The 17,614-nt window shown below is 32.5% G+C and overlaps 1 protein-coding gene across 1 annotated transcript; it reads right to left on the bottom strand.

The window, feature by feature from the left end:
- Positions 1–2,865: 2,865 nt before the first annotated feature.
- On the bottom strand, positions 2,866–12,869 carry LOC103486231 (putative serine/threonine-protein kinase). The gene is made up of 7 exons (XM_008444106.3): positions 12,485–12,869; positions 12,062–12,163; positions 11,505–11,617; positions 10,503–10,713; positions 9,997–10,234; positions 3,752–3,902; positions 2,866–3,407 (listed from the first exon to the last, which is right to left on the bottom strand). The coding sequence occupies exons 2-7, from the start codon at positions 12,135–12,137 to the stop codon at positions 3,081–3,083; spliced, it is 1,116 nt and encodes a 371-aa protein (XP_008442328.1). The 5' UTR covers positions 12,138–12,163; positions 12,485–12,869; the 3' UTR covers positions 2,866–3,080.
- Between the last annotated feature and the right edge of the window lie 4,745 nt (positions 12,870–17,614).

The following is a 17,614-nucleotide window of genomic DNA, read 5'->3' as shown; positions in this document are numbered from 1 at the left end:
AATTCGCTTCCCAATTGAGTATTCATGACAATTGTCTACAAACTTTTGAGATATCCATTCTCTTCTCTTGGCTCAAACATTTGAGCATGTTTTTTCCCTTTTGTAATTGTAACCTTATTCGAGTTGTTGTTGTTAATGGGATGGAAGGTGTTGTTAAGCTAAACAGATCTTTTTCTATGGAAGACGAGATGAGGTTTTTCAGTGAGCAAACTTTTTAGGGTTGTTATCTTCCGCTTTAGACAAAGATAATCCTTTTCAAAAGTGCTTGGTTCTTCGCTTTGATGTTATATATAACTTCCTTTTTTAAAAACAAAACATTGATTGTATTAGATAAACTAGCTCTCTAAAGTTGGTTTTTAGATTCTGTGATTGGGATTCTTAGATTGATAGAGAGGATTGTGTGATCTAGCTTCCTTGTCACTCGAGAGTGTTTTTAATCGTCAGTGTGTAGGATACATGTAATCTAAGCATAATGTGTGACTTGATTTAACCTCTTTTAATTTGGAGATAATTGATTACATAGGTATGATCATATTAGTATATGGTGAGAAGACATCATCTTATGTGGTATAGTGGAGCGTGCTTCCACGAGATTGTTCGTTGGGCTCATTTTGATGTGTTATTTTAGTATGAGTAATCGATTGAGAATTTAAGGTTTGAAAAGTTGTTTGATTTGTTATTATCTATAATATTTAGTGTAAGCATTATATGTGGGTCCATAGGGCTACCCAAACCCTCCATAATTGGTTAGTCAAGTTATGCGGTCTTAAATCTTTAAATCTTTCTTCGTTGTCAAAATGGCATGAGGTTTCTATTGAAGAGACTTACAAGTGTTTTCTTCCTTGGATCCTTTTCCTTTGAGTTATGTTTGTGTTTTCATAGTGTCTAAACCTCATGTTCTAAGTTTTTTTTTTTAGTTCAATACCTTTGCAAAAAAAAAAACGAATATTTATAAAATGTTAGAGACTAATTTTTACTTGATTGTCAACAAATGAAGGGAAAAGTTACTTGGGATGATCGTTGAAATGGAAAAGCAAATTATTAGATTCACTTGAGTTAATCTCGGTATAAACGATGGAAAACTATCATAAATGACAAAGCTATCGAAAATATTTATAAAATATAGTAAAACTCATATCCTATCAATGATAGATATTGCTATTAGTATATATCATGTCACCAGTAAACACTAATAAGCCTATTAAGATATCAATTTTATCATTAATATATTTTGTTATATTTTATAAATATTTTGCTACATTTTACTACATTTGAAAACGTGTAAGTTTCAGAAATTAGTTTTAGCAAAATCAATCAAACATTTAGATCAAAAAATTAATTTTAATTTTTAAAAAAATACTTCTGTTTGTAATGAAGTATCTGTATATTTCTTTTTTACTTGGACAGATTTTTTATTTCAAAATTTGTAAATAATAATAATTTAACTGACGAAGTCTTAAATTTATCCTCAATAAATTAATTTGTGTCATTCAAGAGGATGCAGATGTCATGTTTCAAATCTCCATCCATTTGTTTTTTAGAAAAATGAAGAAATTTAAATAATAATAATTAATAAATAAACTTTAATAAACATTCTCAAATATAACAGAAAATTTGAAACTATTCAGATTTTTTAGCACATCTAAGTATTTTATTTATATATTTTATAAATAGTCTCTCTCTTTTTTTTTTTCTTTCTATTTGTGATCATTCCTCTAAATATTTTAAAATATAAAATCCCTTTCAAAACAAATAGAATATAAAATCAAGAGATAATAGTAAATAAGTCTTCGAACTCCGGTCTTTCTATTTTTCTTTTTATTTTAATTAGTATTGTGTAGTTCATGGAAGTTTTAAAATACACCCACACAAAAAAAGTAGTTGAAAAAAATAATTAAAAATGACACGAAAGGCATGGTTTTCTTACCATGATTTATTTGAGAATACTTTATGATTGACAACTCACTCCTTACAAAATAGATTTCTATCAGATTACGTCGAATCTCACTATGACACTTTTATTTAATTTAGGCGTAAAGGATGACCGTATTACCATATTTTTCACTTGAAAATCAGTAATAAAAATGAGATCATGATAGGGTTAGTATAATGTTAGGGCTCCACATGGTCATCTTTAATGAAAATACTAACAAATTGTGATCTTAACTGATAGAGAAGTTGTCAACTTAAAATCCAGATAGAATTGTAAAAATGTATTGATAGGATCTAATCAAAATGTTAGAATTCATATTTTTCAAGAAATAGGTTATCATAGATCATTCGTACAAAAATCTCCAGAAATAATTCAAACCAACAAAAGAAAAAAAGAAATACAGAATCCATATATTAAATTGGTTCTTCCCTCCATCAAAAACTGAAAATGATATAATTTATACAAACTTACGTCCAAATGATTAGTTTGGATTATAAAATATGTCATACTATGAATCTCGTAGGCCACTGCCTTGATTGGTTAAATTACAGATTTAATTTCCAAACTTACTTAGCAAAAACCTAATTGGTTATAAACAAACATCAGTGATTATGGTGTATAAATATTGAAAGTAAGTGATGATACCTTTTAGAATTGGTTTTTCTTTTCTACTTGCTCTTCTACTTCTGAATTATTTTGTAATCCTTTTTTTTATATATATTTGGTATGGGCGAATATCTCATCTGCCCTCCCTCCTTTTTCTTTTCTCTTTTTTTACTTTTCCCCGATAATGAATGTTGTGTTTATTTAAATAGAAGAAAAACACAAAATTATCAAATGCTCTTCTAATTTCCCCCGCTCACTGCCTTCGAGACAATTTGAAAGCAGGATCTAAGCAAACTGAGAAGAGATAAGAGCCATTGGAACATTCATTTCAATGGTGAAAAATATGAATTGTATTAACATCATACCAGTTGATAAAAGATCATGAGGTTGCAACTTGTGTATGCAACTCGATACCCCCAACAAAATAAAGCTCTACTATTTACCCAATTTTAACAATGAGATGCTCCAACCAAATCAAACTAACTAATACTCATGAACTCAACCTTTTATAATCTGCCTAAGTCTTGAACTTCAATCTTCTTCATCTGGGAGTGATTTTAGTTATGGAGATGCCTGCAAAGCTCATCTCGTTGCTAGTGGAAGCGTTCGAGGTCTTCTTGCTCACTGAAGGAATGTCACTAGTCCCCAAGCCTCCGTAGAACCCCGGGGCAGTAAGTAGCTTCTCATTCAGCTTGATATTCTTTGTGAGCATGTCAATGACTTGGCTCATTGCTGGCCGTCGATTTGCAGCTGCTTGTGTGCAAAAAAGAGCCACTTTCATGTACCTAAGCACTTCTTCCTGAGGGTAATCTCCTAGTCTGGGATCCACTATATCCAAGAGTTTTCCTTCTTCGTATAACTCCCACACCTGTTTCATGACAATTACCGATGGTAATAAGCAACAGGATAGCCGGTAAAGAAATAGAAGAGAGATTCCATATGAGGAAAGACACAAAAGAAAATGGTATCTGTTATCTAGATAGATCTATTGAGCATTTCTTTCAACAGGTTTAAGGCGGGGCACAATCACTCAATGCTCAAGAATTTCAAACTCAGAACGAGAATACAAAAATTCACATATTTCACGTGTGTCATCAGTATATGCTGTACCCAACCCAACAGCGATGCTAAGGCAGTGAAGTACCAATAAAACGAAAATAGCAGGTACATAAGAACGAAGGAAGCTATAAATTTGGATATGAGCAAACGTACCCTTCCCAGCAAGAGTACTGATATTTCTACCCCAAAAACTGTACTGCTACGTTTACCACTAACAATTTCAAGGATGAGGACTCCAAAGCTATACACATCAGCCTTCAGAGTTAGTTGACCTCCCAATGCATACTCTGGAGCCAAATAACCACTGCAGAAAACAATGTTTCAAGAAGATAAGAAATGGTATTCGTGCAATTCTTCTTTAAAATTGTACTTTAAGAACATCAGTACAACACAACATATTAAATGATAAACGTTCTCTCCATCTGCCGAGATCTGCCCAAGGGCCAGCATAACAAAGACATATGGGCAAAAAAAGTAAGACTGAATTAAACCTGTTTAACAAAGCAAACCATGCAATAGTTCTGAGTGTCAACTCCCAAGGGGGGAACATAAAAGACGGATCCTTGTATAATATATTAGTCTATGGAATAACTTGTGGGTAATTTCACTCATCTAACAATTTTTCTTTATTTGCATGGACATTTCCCTCGCATAACGAGCTCTTTTCAGTTAAAATGCATGTCCCCAACTAAGTGTAAGAAATCAAACATCCCCTCCTATTAATCAGCTCCCACATGCTCACTCCTATTCCTGTACTATATGCTTTCTTCAATGTCCTTATTTCATTCTAGTTATTCCCCACTCATTTGTAATGTTTTCATTGAATAGCCTTATCACAAAATTACATATAATCGTTAATTTGTTGGCCGATAACTTTCTCTTCCAACAGAAAAGAAATAAAACATATAAAAAAAATAACAAACTCACTGTATTTATCAGCAAAAGAGAATCAATCCCCAGGTTAAAATTCTCTGGTATTGAGTTTTAATCTTTTGACTGGTTTAAATGACCCTTCCATTCGCATATACTGCTTCTCCTACAATTTAATTCAACCAGCCCATATACGAGGCATAATGTGTACACAAGACTTGTCTAATGTATCAATATGAAGGAATTGATAGTCATTTGTTTCTGAAAAATTAGCACATATAAGATTCAGAGATGAACCCCAGACAGTAGAATGCTCATAAATTCATAATTCTTTCCTGAAGGCACCCGAGTAATGTTCCAGATTAGGTTTCTTTTTCTTTTTGGTCAGACTTGCTGTTCTTTTCCCTGCTTTCTTTTTAAATATTATCGTGTATGGCTGTTGTGTCATGTATAAAACTACGAAATGTATGAAGTTTAAAGAAAAATAAATTCTTGGTCCTAATGTTGTTCATGTGGGTCCCTAAAACTTCAACATGTTTGGAAGATAGTTTTAAATGGTTACTTAAACACATTTTGACAATAGCTAGTGGTTGTACTTAGAAATTTTATTAATTTAATATTCAATTAAGGGTTATGTGGTTGTTAGGTATCTAACAAGATTTCCTGCAAATTCATACTACACAATAACAAGAACAACGAGCAGCTTTATTTGAATTAATCAACACAAAAACCTTGAACGGAGGTGTTTGGTTGTGAGGTGGGTTCTTTCCCGTCCTTTTACCTTGGGATCCCTTTGGGTGGTAATTCGAGAGTTGTGTCCTTTTGAAATCCTGTCTATGAGAAAATTCATAAGAGATTGGCAGCGTGGAAGAAAGGGTTCTTCTCTAAAGCTGGTAGATTAACTTAGATTAGATCCGTGTTGAGTGGTATCCCGATGTATTATTATCTTTTGTTATTCAGAGCTCTTAGCTTGGTGTGTAAGAGCATTGAAAAATACATGAGAGATCTTTTGTGGGAGGGAGTGGATTAAGGTCACGGCTCCCATATGGATAGTTGGGATGTGGTAGGGCGCCCTATGAGTCAAGAGGGATCAAGGATTGGTAATCTTAGAATCTGTAACAGAGCTTTGTTGGCAAAGTGGCTTTGGAGCTTTTATCTTGAATCTTGAATTGATTCTTTATGGCATAGGATTATTACGAGCAAGCACGGTCCGAAATTCTTGGAAAGATATCTCTTTTGAGCTCCCTACCTTTTCATAGTTTGCTTGTTGTTTTGTGGGGGATAGAAAGGACACTTACTTTTGGGAGGACTAGTGGGTTGGGGAGAATTCCCTCTGTTCGATTTTTCCACATCTGTATCATTTATCCTCTTTAAAAAATTGTACTATTTTGAATCTTTTGGTGAGATCTGAGACTTCCGTGTCTTTCTCTTTTGGATTCCGTCGTAATTTGACTAGGGAAACAATGGAGGTGGCTTATCTTCTTTCCTTGCTTGAGGGGTGATCTTTTAGAGAGGGGAGAAAGGATTTTCGAGTTTGGAACCCTAATTCTAGTCGGGGATACACTTGTAAGTCTATGTTTAGTCTGTTGTTGGATCCTGCTCCCCCTAAGGAGTTGGTTTTTAATGTGGTTTGGAGGACTAAGGTTCCTAAGAAAGTCAGGTTCTTTATCTAACAAGTCTTGCTTGATCCGATTGATACAGTTGATAGGCTTGTTAGGAGGAAAACTTCACTTGTTGAGCCTTTTTGTTGCATGTTGTGTTGGAAAGCGGAGGACGATCTTGATCATCTTTTTTAGGAGTGCCAATTTGCGACGGCCGTGTGGAGCTCTTTCCTTCAAGAGTTAGATCTTAGCTTTGTTGGTATACGGATTGTCAAAGCGACAATCAACGAGTTCCTCCTCCATCCGCCCTTTAGAGATAAATGGGGTTTTTTCTAGCTTGCTAGGGTGTGTGCAATTATTTGGGACATTTGGGGCGAGAGGAACGACAAGGTGTTTTGGGGTAGGGAGAGGGGGCATAGTGAGATTTGGTCCTTGGTTAGAATTCGCGCATCTCTTTGGGCTTCGATTTCGAAGAACTTTTGTACCTATTCCGTAGGCAATATTTTACTTAATTGGTCCCTTTTTCTAATGGGGCAGTTTTGTTGAGCGGGTTTTTTTATATGCCCTTGTATTCTTTCATTTTTTTCTCAATGGAAGTTGTTGATTTCATAAAGAAAAACACAAAAACAGAGTCCAAAAGGAAAATGACGTGGCACTTGAGTCAGTGATAATATCTTGCTGACTAGAAATAATTGTTGATTAATATTCAATTTAGGGTTATGTGGTCATTAGGTTATACACTAAACAATATCAAGAACAGAGTTCCAAGCTATTATATAACAAACAAAAATGCAAATAAGAAATAACAAAGTTACTCGGCTCTCCAGGTCTCTAAAAACATTCACCTACACAACGTATAAGAAACCCATATAAACCCCAGCCCCCCACAGGTCAGGTTGTTCAACGTGTTCCCTCCTGCCAAAATAACTTACTATTGTCCATTTACCTTCTTACCCCCTGGGTGGAAATTCTTATAACCGGGAGGCCTTGCCTCACTGTGGCCTCTCATCTCTACCTAGCGCCAACCACCATCCTTTTTGCCAATTTCCTTCACTCGCCTCCCACCACTGCTGCCTCACTCATCACTTACCTCTGTTCCAGTTCAACTTTATTCTTATTTCATATTTTTCTTTTAGGTTTAGACTTTTTAATTTTATTCTCTTCATGACAAAAAAAGGCTACAAAATATGAGATAGATAATTCTAAGTTTTCTTTTAGGCTGAAACTCTAGGGACTAAATCGACATAAGCTCAAACCTCAAACACCAAAAGTGTATGTTGCCCAAGTTTAAATTACAAGAAAAAGATACAAAGACCAATTTCATGGTATCAAATCCCCTCCAAACCTGTGTTCCTTCCCTACCTAATGGCAACCATTTTCTCTTTCACCTTTATTGCCAAAACTGTTGTCTCTATCCTAGGAAGTCCGTTACACTACATCTACTTGCTAAAGCAGAATTATTGAAGGCGAATTCTAAAAGCAATTGTCAACAAAGATGCAAAAGAAATCTGAAATAATCAGAAGCACTTGACCAAATATCAAAACTTACCACACCGAATAGCTTCAACAAATTCCCTGGCTTGAATACATTGTAATACTAATAGATGAAATATATCTCTGTTGGATATAAAAACTTGGTAACTAAATTGGTACTAAAAAATTTCAAAGCATAAAAGAGGAGAGATTCTATCAACAGGCAGAAACTTTACGATCATGTTTTAGGTTATCAATTCCATGGGCAATGTCCCTGGTCAAAAGATTTCCTCCACTTATCTCTTAGCCTATGAGATCAAGAATAGGGCAAAAGATGTCATAAAAGGTCCAAGAATGAATTGCATTCTTAAGGAAGAAATAATACGAGTAAACATGGGATATGTACGAACTACCTACTAAGATAGATAATATAAGGCAAAAGATTCTTAGTTGGTGGCCATGGTCACTGCCAACGCTCCTAAGATCTTGATCCTCAAGCCATGGAACATACACATACCATTATATCTTCGAAGTTTTACACTTTGACTTGACGGATTTAGGAATTCGTCTATTATGTCTTACGAGAGTTTAGTCCTGGCATATCAAACAACCTTTATGCCAACCTAGAGAATACTGAGGTCTCCTAAAATATGTACAGGGTGTTACAGTAACTTTTAAGTGAAAGAATACTAACTTAGGAGAAAATAAGAGCCCTAGAGGTAGGTCAATAGCTCTCAAGAATTGGTAAATTTACCTCAACCAACGGAGAAATTGGTCAGAAATTGGTGTTTACTGTTTTTAAATAACGAACTGACAAACCACTAGAAAAAGTAAATTATAAAAAACTCTCGAAGGAGCTACAGAAAAGCACTACAACAAAGAACAAGAAAGAGGAAGCAATTATAAAACTCTTATAACGAATATTCATGCTCGGAATCCTAATTCTATCGAGAATTTTTCTTGAAAGTCTTTTCTCCGTTCTTGTTGGATCCCACTCCTGCTACAGAGGCAGCCTTTGATGTGCTATTAGGATTAAGATCCTTAAGAAATTGAAGTTCTTTACGACACAAGTTTTACTCGGTCGCGTGAACACTATGAATAGGCTTCTGAGAAAAATGTCTATGCTTATGGTGTCTTTTTGTTATATTCTTTATCGGAAGGCAAAGAAAGACCTAGATCACTTTCTTAGGAGTTTTTAGTTTGTGAGATCCGTATGGAACCATTTTAATCAAGAGCTTGATCTTGAGTTAGCTCACCAAAAAGATGTTCGGGAAACGATCAAGGATTTCCTCCTTCATCCACCTTTCAAGGAGAAGACTGCGTTTTAAGGTTTGTCGGAGTGTGTCCCTATTGTTGCATATTTGAGAGGAGAGAAACAACAAAGTATTTAGAGGTGTGAAAAGGACCCAAGGTGACGTTTGGTCCTTGGTGAGATTCCATGTTTCTGTATCTGTTTCGAAGACTTCTTGTTAGTACTCTAGGTAACATCTTACTTAGTAAAGGATTTTTTCCTTTTTACATCGGTTAGGTTTTTCGGTATGCTCTTGTATGTATTACTTCAATTTTTCTCATTGAAATATGTTGTTTCTATATTAAAACAAAAACAAAAAACAAAAAGCAAAACAAAACAAAAGGAACTCCATAGACAAACTCCCCACATAACAATTTCCCCTAAAACCGTACCCTCCTACACAAACATGCAGGAAAGTTTATTTCTCTGCCAATGAAATAGAAGATAGAGATCTGTAAATTTGATTTCTATTTTCCATTTATTTCTTAAGCCAAATGATTATATCTTTCTTCCTTAAGACGCTACCAAAGAGAGACCATTGAATCTTGCATTAAGTCAGTGAGTAAAACCGTAGGTGATAGAACTCAAGGAAATAGTTCTACAACCTATAGAACAGATCTTGTTCAAGTTAGTGAATAAAAATTTAACCTAAAACTAAAGCCATTAAAACGATTCCACCAAAATAGACTCACGTGCAATTTAGCTTTATAAGACCTCTTGTAAAGAACGTGCCAATTAAGTTGGAGAAGCTGGAACGGTTACAGTGTTTAATGTTGATAAAAAGCTGATAGCATCTCGGACAATATAAACTTAGCATCATGACTGAATGTTATGCTCTAGGCTATGCTATGGCATGAACAATGGTGACACATTTGCTACAATAGAAAAATGAACAACATTCAAGTTGAGGGTTTTTTTATATAAGAAACGAAGAAACTTTATGTTAAACAAAAGAGAGAGAACCACAGCCAAAATGCATGAGGGAAGAGGGATCCTTAAGCCAAATTGAGGCAATTTATCCACAACAGACTTGATTTTGCAAAATTTAATAAAATGCAATAGGGAAGTATGGTGTAGCATAACCACAATGAAAACAACGTAAAAAAGAGTACGGATAATCAAATTGAAAAACACACAGGATAAAAGATTGTGATATGACATACGTTGTTCCTGCAATTCTTGTGCTAATGTGAGTAATATCATCTGGGAAAAGTTTGGCTAATCCAAAGTCACCAATTTTCGGGTTGAAGTCTTTATCAAGGAGTATATTACTAGCCTTGATGTCTCTATGCACAATATGTGGAACGGCTTCCTCGTGAAGAAATTGAAGACCCCTAGCAGTACCAATGCAAATAGAGGACCTCTTCCCCCAATCCAGGTGGACGCTTGTTTTTTTAGGATCTACACAGAAAGAATAGAAGAAAATATTATTACTGCTGCAAGAGTATTGCATTTACTACAAAGCTGTAAGTTCATACTATAAGTGGGAAGGGTAGGAAGAGGTAACATCCTCTCAAACCACATGGAAAGTGTTTTAAGGGCAATCAACAGACCCATCAGGTCCTCCCTCCCCCAGCCTCACCCCACCTCAAAGAGACTTCTCAAGGAAATAAATTACAAAGAAGTGCAAAGATACGTGCTTTTTAATTAGAAAAATCTTCTTAAATACCTAACAAAGCATGGTCGAGACTGTTGTTTTCCAGATATTCATATACCAAGATCCGGTTAGCTTTTTGAGAACAGCATCCAATCAACTCAACAAGGTTAGGATGCCTAATATTTGAAATGGTTTTGATCTCAGTCAAAAATTCGCGAGCGCCTTGCTTAGACTCTATAGAGAGTTTCTTTATCGCAACCTGTACGCCATTCCTTAATGTGCCCTGGTAACAAATGTTCTTACGGTAAGATTCATTACACATGCAGGAACAAGAGAAAGAAACCAATTATGAGGGTATTGTACAATATATTGTTTATATTTTTTCTCATTAAATCAAAGTGCTTTTAAACATATCAAGCACCAAACAATCACCTACCTGTGTAGAAATTAGAACAAATGTCAACCATTTAGCTTACATCTGATATGGTTTATTTCTAAGGTGGTTTTTCTAACTTTAAAATTTTTGTATAATTTTAAAAGAATTGGCCAAGTGTCAAAATCCAGAATAGATTTTCTAAAATTGCTTTTCTAACTTCAAAAATTTTGACTATGATTTTAAAAACATCTTCAAAAGTAGATTACAGAAAATAAAAAATAAAAAACTAAATAAAAATAAAAAACTGTCGGTAGTCAAACGTTACTTTCAACGGAAAATGTTTCATCAACCATCATGGGTTAGCTTAGTAGTAAGGAGAAATAGTCTCATAAAAGGTTAAGAGGTGAATGGCTCAATCCATGGTAGTCAGCTACCTATAAATTAATTTTCTAAAAATTTTCTTGACCCTAAATGTTGAAAGGTTAGGCAGCTGTTCCAAAAAGAAAAAGAAAAAAGAAACCGTAGGAAGATTTTAAGTATCTAATGCCTTAACGTATGTCAATAATACATAGAGATTGGGCATGCACTCTGCCCCCAATACCATCCCCAGTGTACTTCTGCATGCCCCATTCCCAGCACATTATAGACATCACACCAGACGATTGAACATTCTTGACAATATCAATAAATTTTTTTACCTTGTAAACAGTTCCAAAACCTCCTCGTCCAATTCTATTGCTCGAATGGAAATCGTCCGAAGCAGATCTTAGTTCATTGAAGGAGATTTGTTTTACATTCTCAGGCAAGTCGACTAGGCAACAGAAAACAAAGCAAAAAGAAAAACCACATAAAGCATACGCTAGTAAGCCCAATAAACACAAAACATGCAAAAATATTCTTTACAATATATGTCAGGAAATTGAAACCCAAATACATCCATAAATTTGCTGATATTGACTAGTAAGAATAGGGTCTTATGGTCAAATCCTTAAATTATTAGGATTATGATTAGTTTCTTTGGTTTATCGGGAGTAGGATTGGTTTCTTTTATTATTTAGGATTACGATCAAGTTTCTTTTATTAATTAGGATTAGTTTGCTTTCGCTATAAATAAAATATTTGTCTATTGTATTCACAACTTTAATCAATTAAATTCTTTCATTTGTATACCCCAGATATACTTTTGAAGTGATGCATTTTCTATATCTACGTTTGCATAAACCAAAAAAAAAAACTATGCTTATTCAATCCTTACTGTCCAATTCCTTATCAGCACGTATAGAGATTCGTTTCTTCTCCAAAGTAGAGGAACCGAAGCAGGTGCAACTCATACTTGGGGCCGTAATTCTGTAAAATTCTGCAGGAAATAAATGGTCTCATTTGATCGATTACCATAACACAGAGATTGAGACTATTGCAACCATGGTATTTCTACCGCCAACATAAAATTTGAAAACCTTTTAACAAAATCTTTAAACTAATGAATTAATCTCGTGCTCAGAGTAACCAAATCGAATCCAGACCATCAAATCAAATGAAGTGGGAAAAAACTATAAAAACTAGACAATGATAATAATCACCCTACAGACCCATCGTGCATATAATATAAGAAAACTCCAAAAACCCAGAAATGCAGTCAACTCAGCAGGTAAAATACAGCTTGACTAACAAGAATTACCTGCTGTAGAACAAAAATCAATACTCCATCGAAGGCTTAAAGCCTTCTCTCTCTCCAATTCACAGAAAAATAGACCACGATAGTGAAAAGGGATCGTCCCTAACCGATGATCATTTTTCGAAGCAAAGTGCACCACAGAAAATAGAGGGATCGGTGGTTGCAGCCAATGGTTCCCATTTCAAGGAAGAAGAGACGATCAAGAGATTTTGCTGTAAAGAATTTTCTTCCCCTTTTTGGTTTGACAAAGATTGGCGGGCGCTGTGGAGTCTTTTGGCTCGAAATTCAACCAACCCAATTCGACCAGTAAGTGAAAATTCATCTCGCCAGATCGTCTTGTTCCTCTTTGCGTGTTCTCACCTACTCGGATGACCAAACCCCTCATTTCCCTTCACAGCGAAAGCGACACCCTTAAAAAAACTTTACTCTAATATGAACAGCTAAATATCCTCATTGGCCACTTTTTTTAATTATAAAATAAATTACTCCTTTGTGTAAAAAAAATTACACTCAAATTTTCGAAAGTTTAAAGAATAATCGGTAAAATTTTGTTTAAAAAATATCTGAACTATTTAAAAGGTTTCCTAAATACACTTGAACTAAAAATAAAAATACTCTCACAATTTTTAAAATATTTTTACCGTTATTTTGAATATAAATGGATAAAATTTTGTTTAAAAAATACATCTAAACTATTTAAAAAATTTCATAAAAACGCTTATGTTAGCAACAAAATAATACTTTTATTAACCGAAGTTCTACGTCAATTTTTTCACTGATCAAAATTTTAAGTTAAAATCATAATTTTAAAATTATTTCTATTTGACTAATTATTGTTTCAGTATATTTTAAGGAGAAATTTATATTTTGTAATTTTGTGAGATTTTTTGGAATTCTATGTTTTAAGCAACCTTTAAAATATTAACAATGATGGATAGATCGAATTCATTCCATGTATATCTCTAGAAAAATTATAAAAACAAAAAATTCAAAAATAAACTTAAATTAGTAAATAAATGTTTTATTATTGTAAATGAGTAAACATGTTTATTATTTATATTAATGTCATTTTATTATTTATTTTTGGTGATTCGTGAACTTTTTTATGATGTAATGAAAAAATCGATTTACCCTTTTATTGATATCGGACCCTCGTAAAAGTGAAAAATATCAATAGAAATGTCGATATATAAATGTAAATTTAAACTACGGTTTTAACTTAAAATTTTAGTTTTTATTTTAAGTTCTAATAATTTTATTCTTTCGAAAATTTAAAGTTATTTTTTAAAGAAACCATAAAGTTGGGGAAGGTATTTTATAATTTAACCATTTTCTTCCAAACCAACAAAATCGAGGAAGAATTGAAACTAGTTTTGAGATTGATATTTATATTTGATGTCAACTGAATTAGGTCATAATATTAGTGTTCTACTATTTTGAAGCGCAAGTTATCAATATACATAACATTTTTGTTATTCGTTCTACTCAAGATATCACTTAAAAGTTTAAATTTTTGTTACTTTATATGTGAAACAAAGAATAGTTAAACTTTTATTCAAACTTCAAAGTCAAACCCCATGGAAGATAACAAAAAGATATATATATATATATATTATACCAAACAAAAAGTATGCTAATGGTGAGAAATGGAAACTCTTGAAAAGAGTATGCGTGAATGATCTATTTGAAAACTTTTGAAGGTCCATGTTATTAATATATTAGTTATATTAAAGTCAAACATGCGAGGAAGAAAAAGTCAAGGAAGTAGAGGTTATTGGTGCCCTTTGATTTTCATTATTTTATTTTTTAAATTATGTTTTCATATGGTCTTTTCAATGTTGTTTGCATTCATACTTCAACTAAATTTTTATTGAATACGAGAGGGGGAAAAATTGAATCTTTAAGCATGGACTATTTTTTCTTTTTCTTTTTCGTTTTTTTATTTCATCTCGGTTGGATCATCTAACCTTTATTGATATGATACTTTTCGACATGTAGAAATTAGGATCTTAAACTTATGTTTAGATTGAGGGTTTTAGGTTTTGACTGTAACTCTTATTACACTCTCTATCTATTGTTTTGAATTAAACATCTTTTTCATTGATTTTATGCTTCGTATTTTATTCGAACACGGATTTTAACATCTTATTGTAATTATATTTAAAAGGGAGCTGATGAAGTACTAATTAATAGACTACAAACATTTTGGTGCTAAGACCTCCAATTGTTAACTATTTAGTTTTTTGAAAATTAAGTTTATTTACCACGTTTTACCTCTTTTTTTTATCCAAATTTAGAAAATAAAAATAACTTATTAAAAGTTATCCAACTTGACTTTTAAAATATTAATGAAAGATAGATAATAATACAAGAATTTTAGAGGAAGAAATCATATTATAGACTTAATTTTTAAAAACGAAAAACTAAAAACCAAAATTTTACCAAACAAAGATTAAAATGCATGTACATATTAATTAAGTTATATCTACTTTTTGTCATTCTTAATCAAACGTGTTTGATAGATGTTTGTTGTTGCAGACAACATGGACTACACACTTGCAGGGGCAGATTTGTTAAGGGCCAATCTGCCCCTATGGAAATTGTTGATCTTTTTTTTCTTGCTACAAATTTAGTGAATGTTGTTGGAGTATCAGCGAAACATCGAGATATTCTACGATAAAAACATAGCATGAAAAAATTTTAAGCTTTAAATAATGGCAAAATATTGGTGAAATATCAAGTGGACAAGGATTAAATCAAGAGATAATGATTAAAATACTAGAAGATACTCGATGGGGATCACATTACAACACTTTAACGAGTTTAGTTACAATATTCTCTTCAGTAGTTGATGTGCTTGAGACAATTGTGAACGATTGATCAAATCATAACAAAAATATGAAACACAAATTCTAATGACTTCAATCTTGTCATTTGACTTTGTTTGATTATAATATTATCAAATTCATAACAAAAAACTAGAATTTCTAAATATAATTATAATATTCAAGATCAAGTTCGTAGAACATATCTACAAAAAGATCCTTGTCATCTTCGAAATCATACCTTTCCATTTAAGAGGTTTGGGGCAAAGTCAAGACTAATTAATCCAGCTTGGTCTAAAGAATATCTCAATTAGTTTGAATATATTTCTAAGGATGCTGCATTTTGTTTATGTTACTATTTGTTCAAACGAGAAGTAAGTGAAGAATCAGGAGGGAAATGTTTTGTTAGTGAAGGATTTTCCAATTGAAAGAAAAAAGAGAGTGGAAACATGAAAATTTGTAGAGGACAGTTGTAATACATATTAAATTAATTAATCTTTGAAGTTATTAATATTTTTTTTTTACATTTTTTAATGTATTTATTATATAATGCTCTCTATACAAAATTTATGGATACGTCACTGCACACTCGTATTTATTAATTATGTTTATAGTAACCGAAATGTCTAAAATTGGGTTCCATTTTTTTTTTCTGCTTTTTGAACAAACAAGTGGCCAATGCTCTTCAGAATATGTCCATGATAATTTTCAATCAAGTGTGGAAAATAGATTCAAATAATTTATTAATTCAGTAAAAGAAACTAACTTAACAAGATCAAACATAACCAAAAGTAAACATATAGGGCAACTCATATATAAATGTGCATTATGAATCACTAGTTATATGGTTTGATTTCCCCTCTTCCTTAAAAAGAAAAACAAACAAACAAAGCATATGAAAACAAATAAAAATTAATTAGCCTAATTTTGTTGGGAACAGAACCACAACTACGATGGTGTCAAACTCAAAAAGGAAAATACTCATCACATTGGAAGTGTGTAATAAATATGAGAGGATCGGTATGGATTGCTCCCAGTTCAAGGTCTAAATGAAAAATTATTCAGAGTTAATAAAAAGTGGTTTTTTTATATGAACTTTGTAAATTTACCGATTCGTCTTTGAAAACTATTAAGGCGCTTGCAACTAAGAATACCACTTAATTTGTTATGTCTGATATTTGATGTTATATGATCTATGTTATATACTAGACACTAAATCCTCGATACTCGCTACCTAATGTTCAATACTCAATGATCCAATATTTGATGTTGTTTTACTTGTACTATATATACTTGTGACTTAATGCCCAATACTTAAAAGAAACACAAAAACAAATGAAAGGAAAAAGGTAGTAGAAATGCAAAAGAAAAAAATGAAAAGAATAAATCTTCCAAAACAGCAAAAAATAAAATAAAATAATAATAAGAAGAAGATAATAAAAAGAAACAGAGAAAAAACCGAAAAAAAAAAGAGAGAGAAAAACTTTAAAACGAAGAAAAGAGAAAAAATAATGCATTTTATATTAAAGTGGTAGTTTTACCAAGGATGACACGAGTAGGAGGTCAATTTTCATTGGTTTAAAGAAAGTATCGATTTTTCATTTGGACCTCTTATTTTAGGTCAGAGTACAAATTTTCTTTCCATATCCCTATAGTTCTAGTAAATAAATTGTACATGCGACTCTTTTTTGTTAAAAATAATTCAGTTGAATATTTGTATCCCATATTTTATAGTAATAAGTTTAAAGGTATTAAAATTTGTCAAAATATTAGAAGATCGGTTATCCTACGTTTAAAAGGTTAAAGAAATGATGAGTTTAATGTGTTTTAAAAAAATGTTTTTGCTTTCCAATTATCTTAATATAAATGACTTTAACTTGGTATACTCGCTCAATTGTGCAAGTGATATGATGCTTGGTGATAGCGCTCTTATAATGGAGGTCAGGGATAAAATTTTATGTGATTGTAATGATTTTTTTTTTCCATTAAATGAGAATGTTATTTGGTTGTAATGTTGTTAGAACTTTCACATTATATAAGATTTTCTAAATGTACTACGGTATTGTGAATAGTGTGGAAATTCATGTTTTTGTTGGTTTTTTAGAAGTGAAGCAGACGTGTGGCAAGTTTTATGAGTTAAACGATGTTTAGTGTGGAGATATTTAATGAAATGATGAATTTTGGCTTGTGGAAAGTGAAAGTTTAGAATATGTTAATATAATAAGGATTACACGAGTGGAAGTTAAACGATGAAAGTGGTATAGTGTAGTCCATAAATGATTTTATCATAGGTTTAAAGAAGATAGTC

The sequence above is a fragment of the Cucumis melo genome, chromosome 12 (genome assembly GCF_025177605.1).
Source record: "Cucumis melo cultivar AY chromosome 12, USDA_Cmelo_AY_1.0, whole genome shotgun sequence".
In the NCBI taxonomy this organism is placed as follows: domain Eukaryota; kingdom Viridiplantae; phylum Streptophyta; class Magnoliopsida; order Cucurbitales; family Cucurbitaceae; genus Cucumis; species Cucumis melo.
The sequence above is the reverse complement of the archived record's forward strand: the minus strand, read 5'-3'. Positions and strand labels throughout refer to the sequence as shown.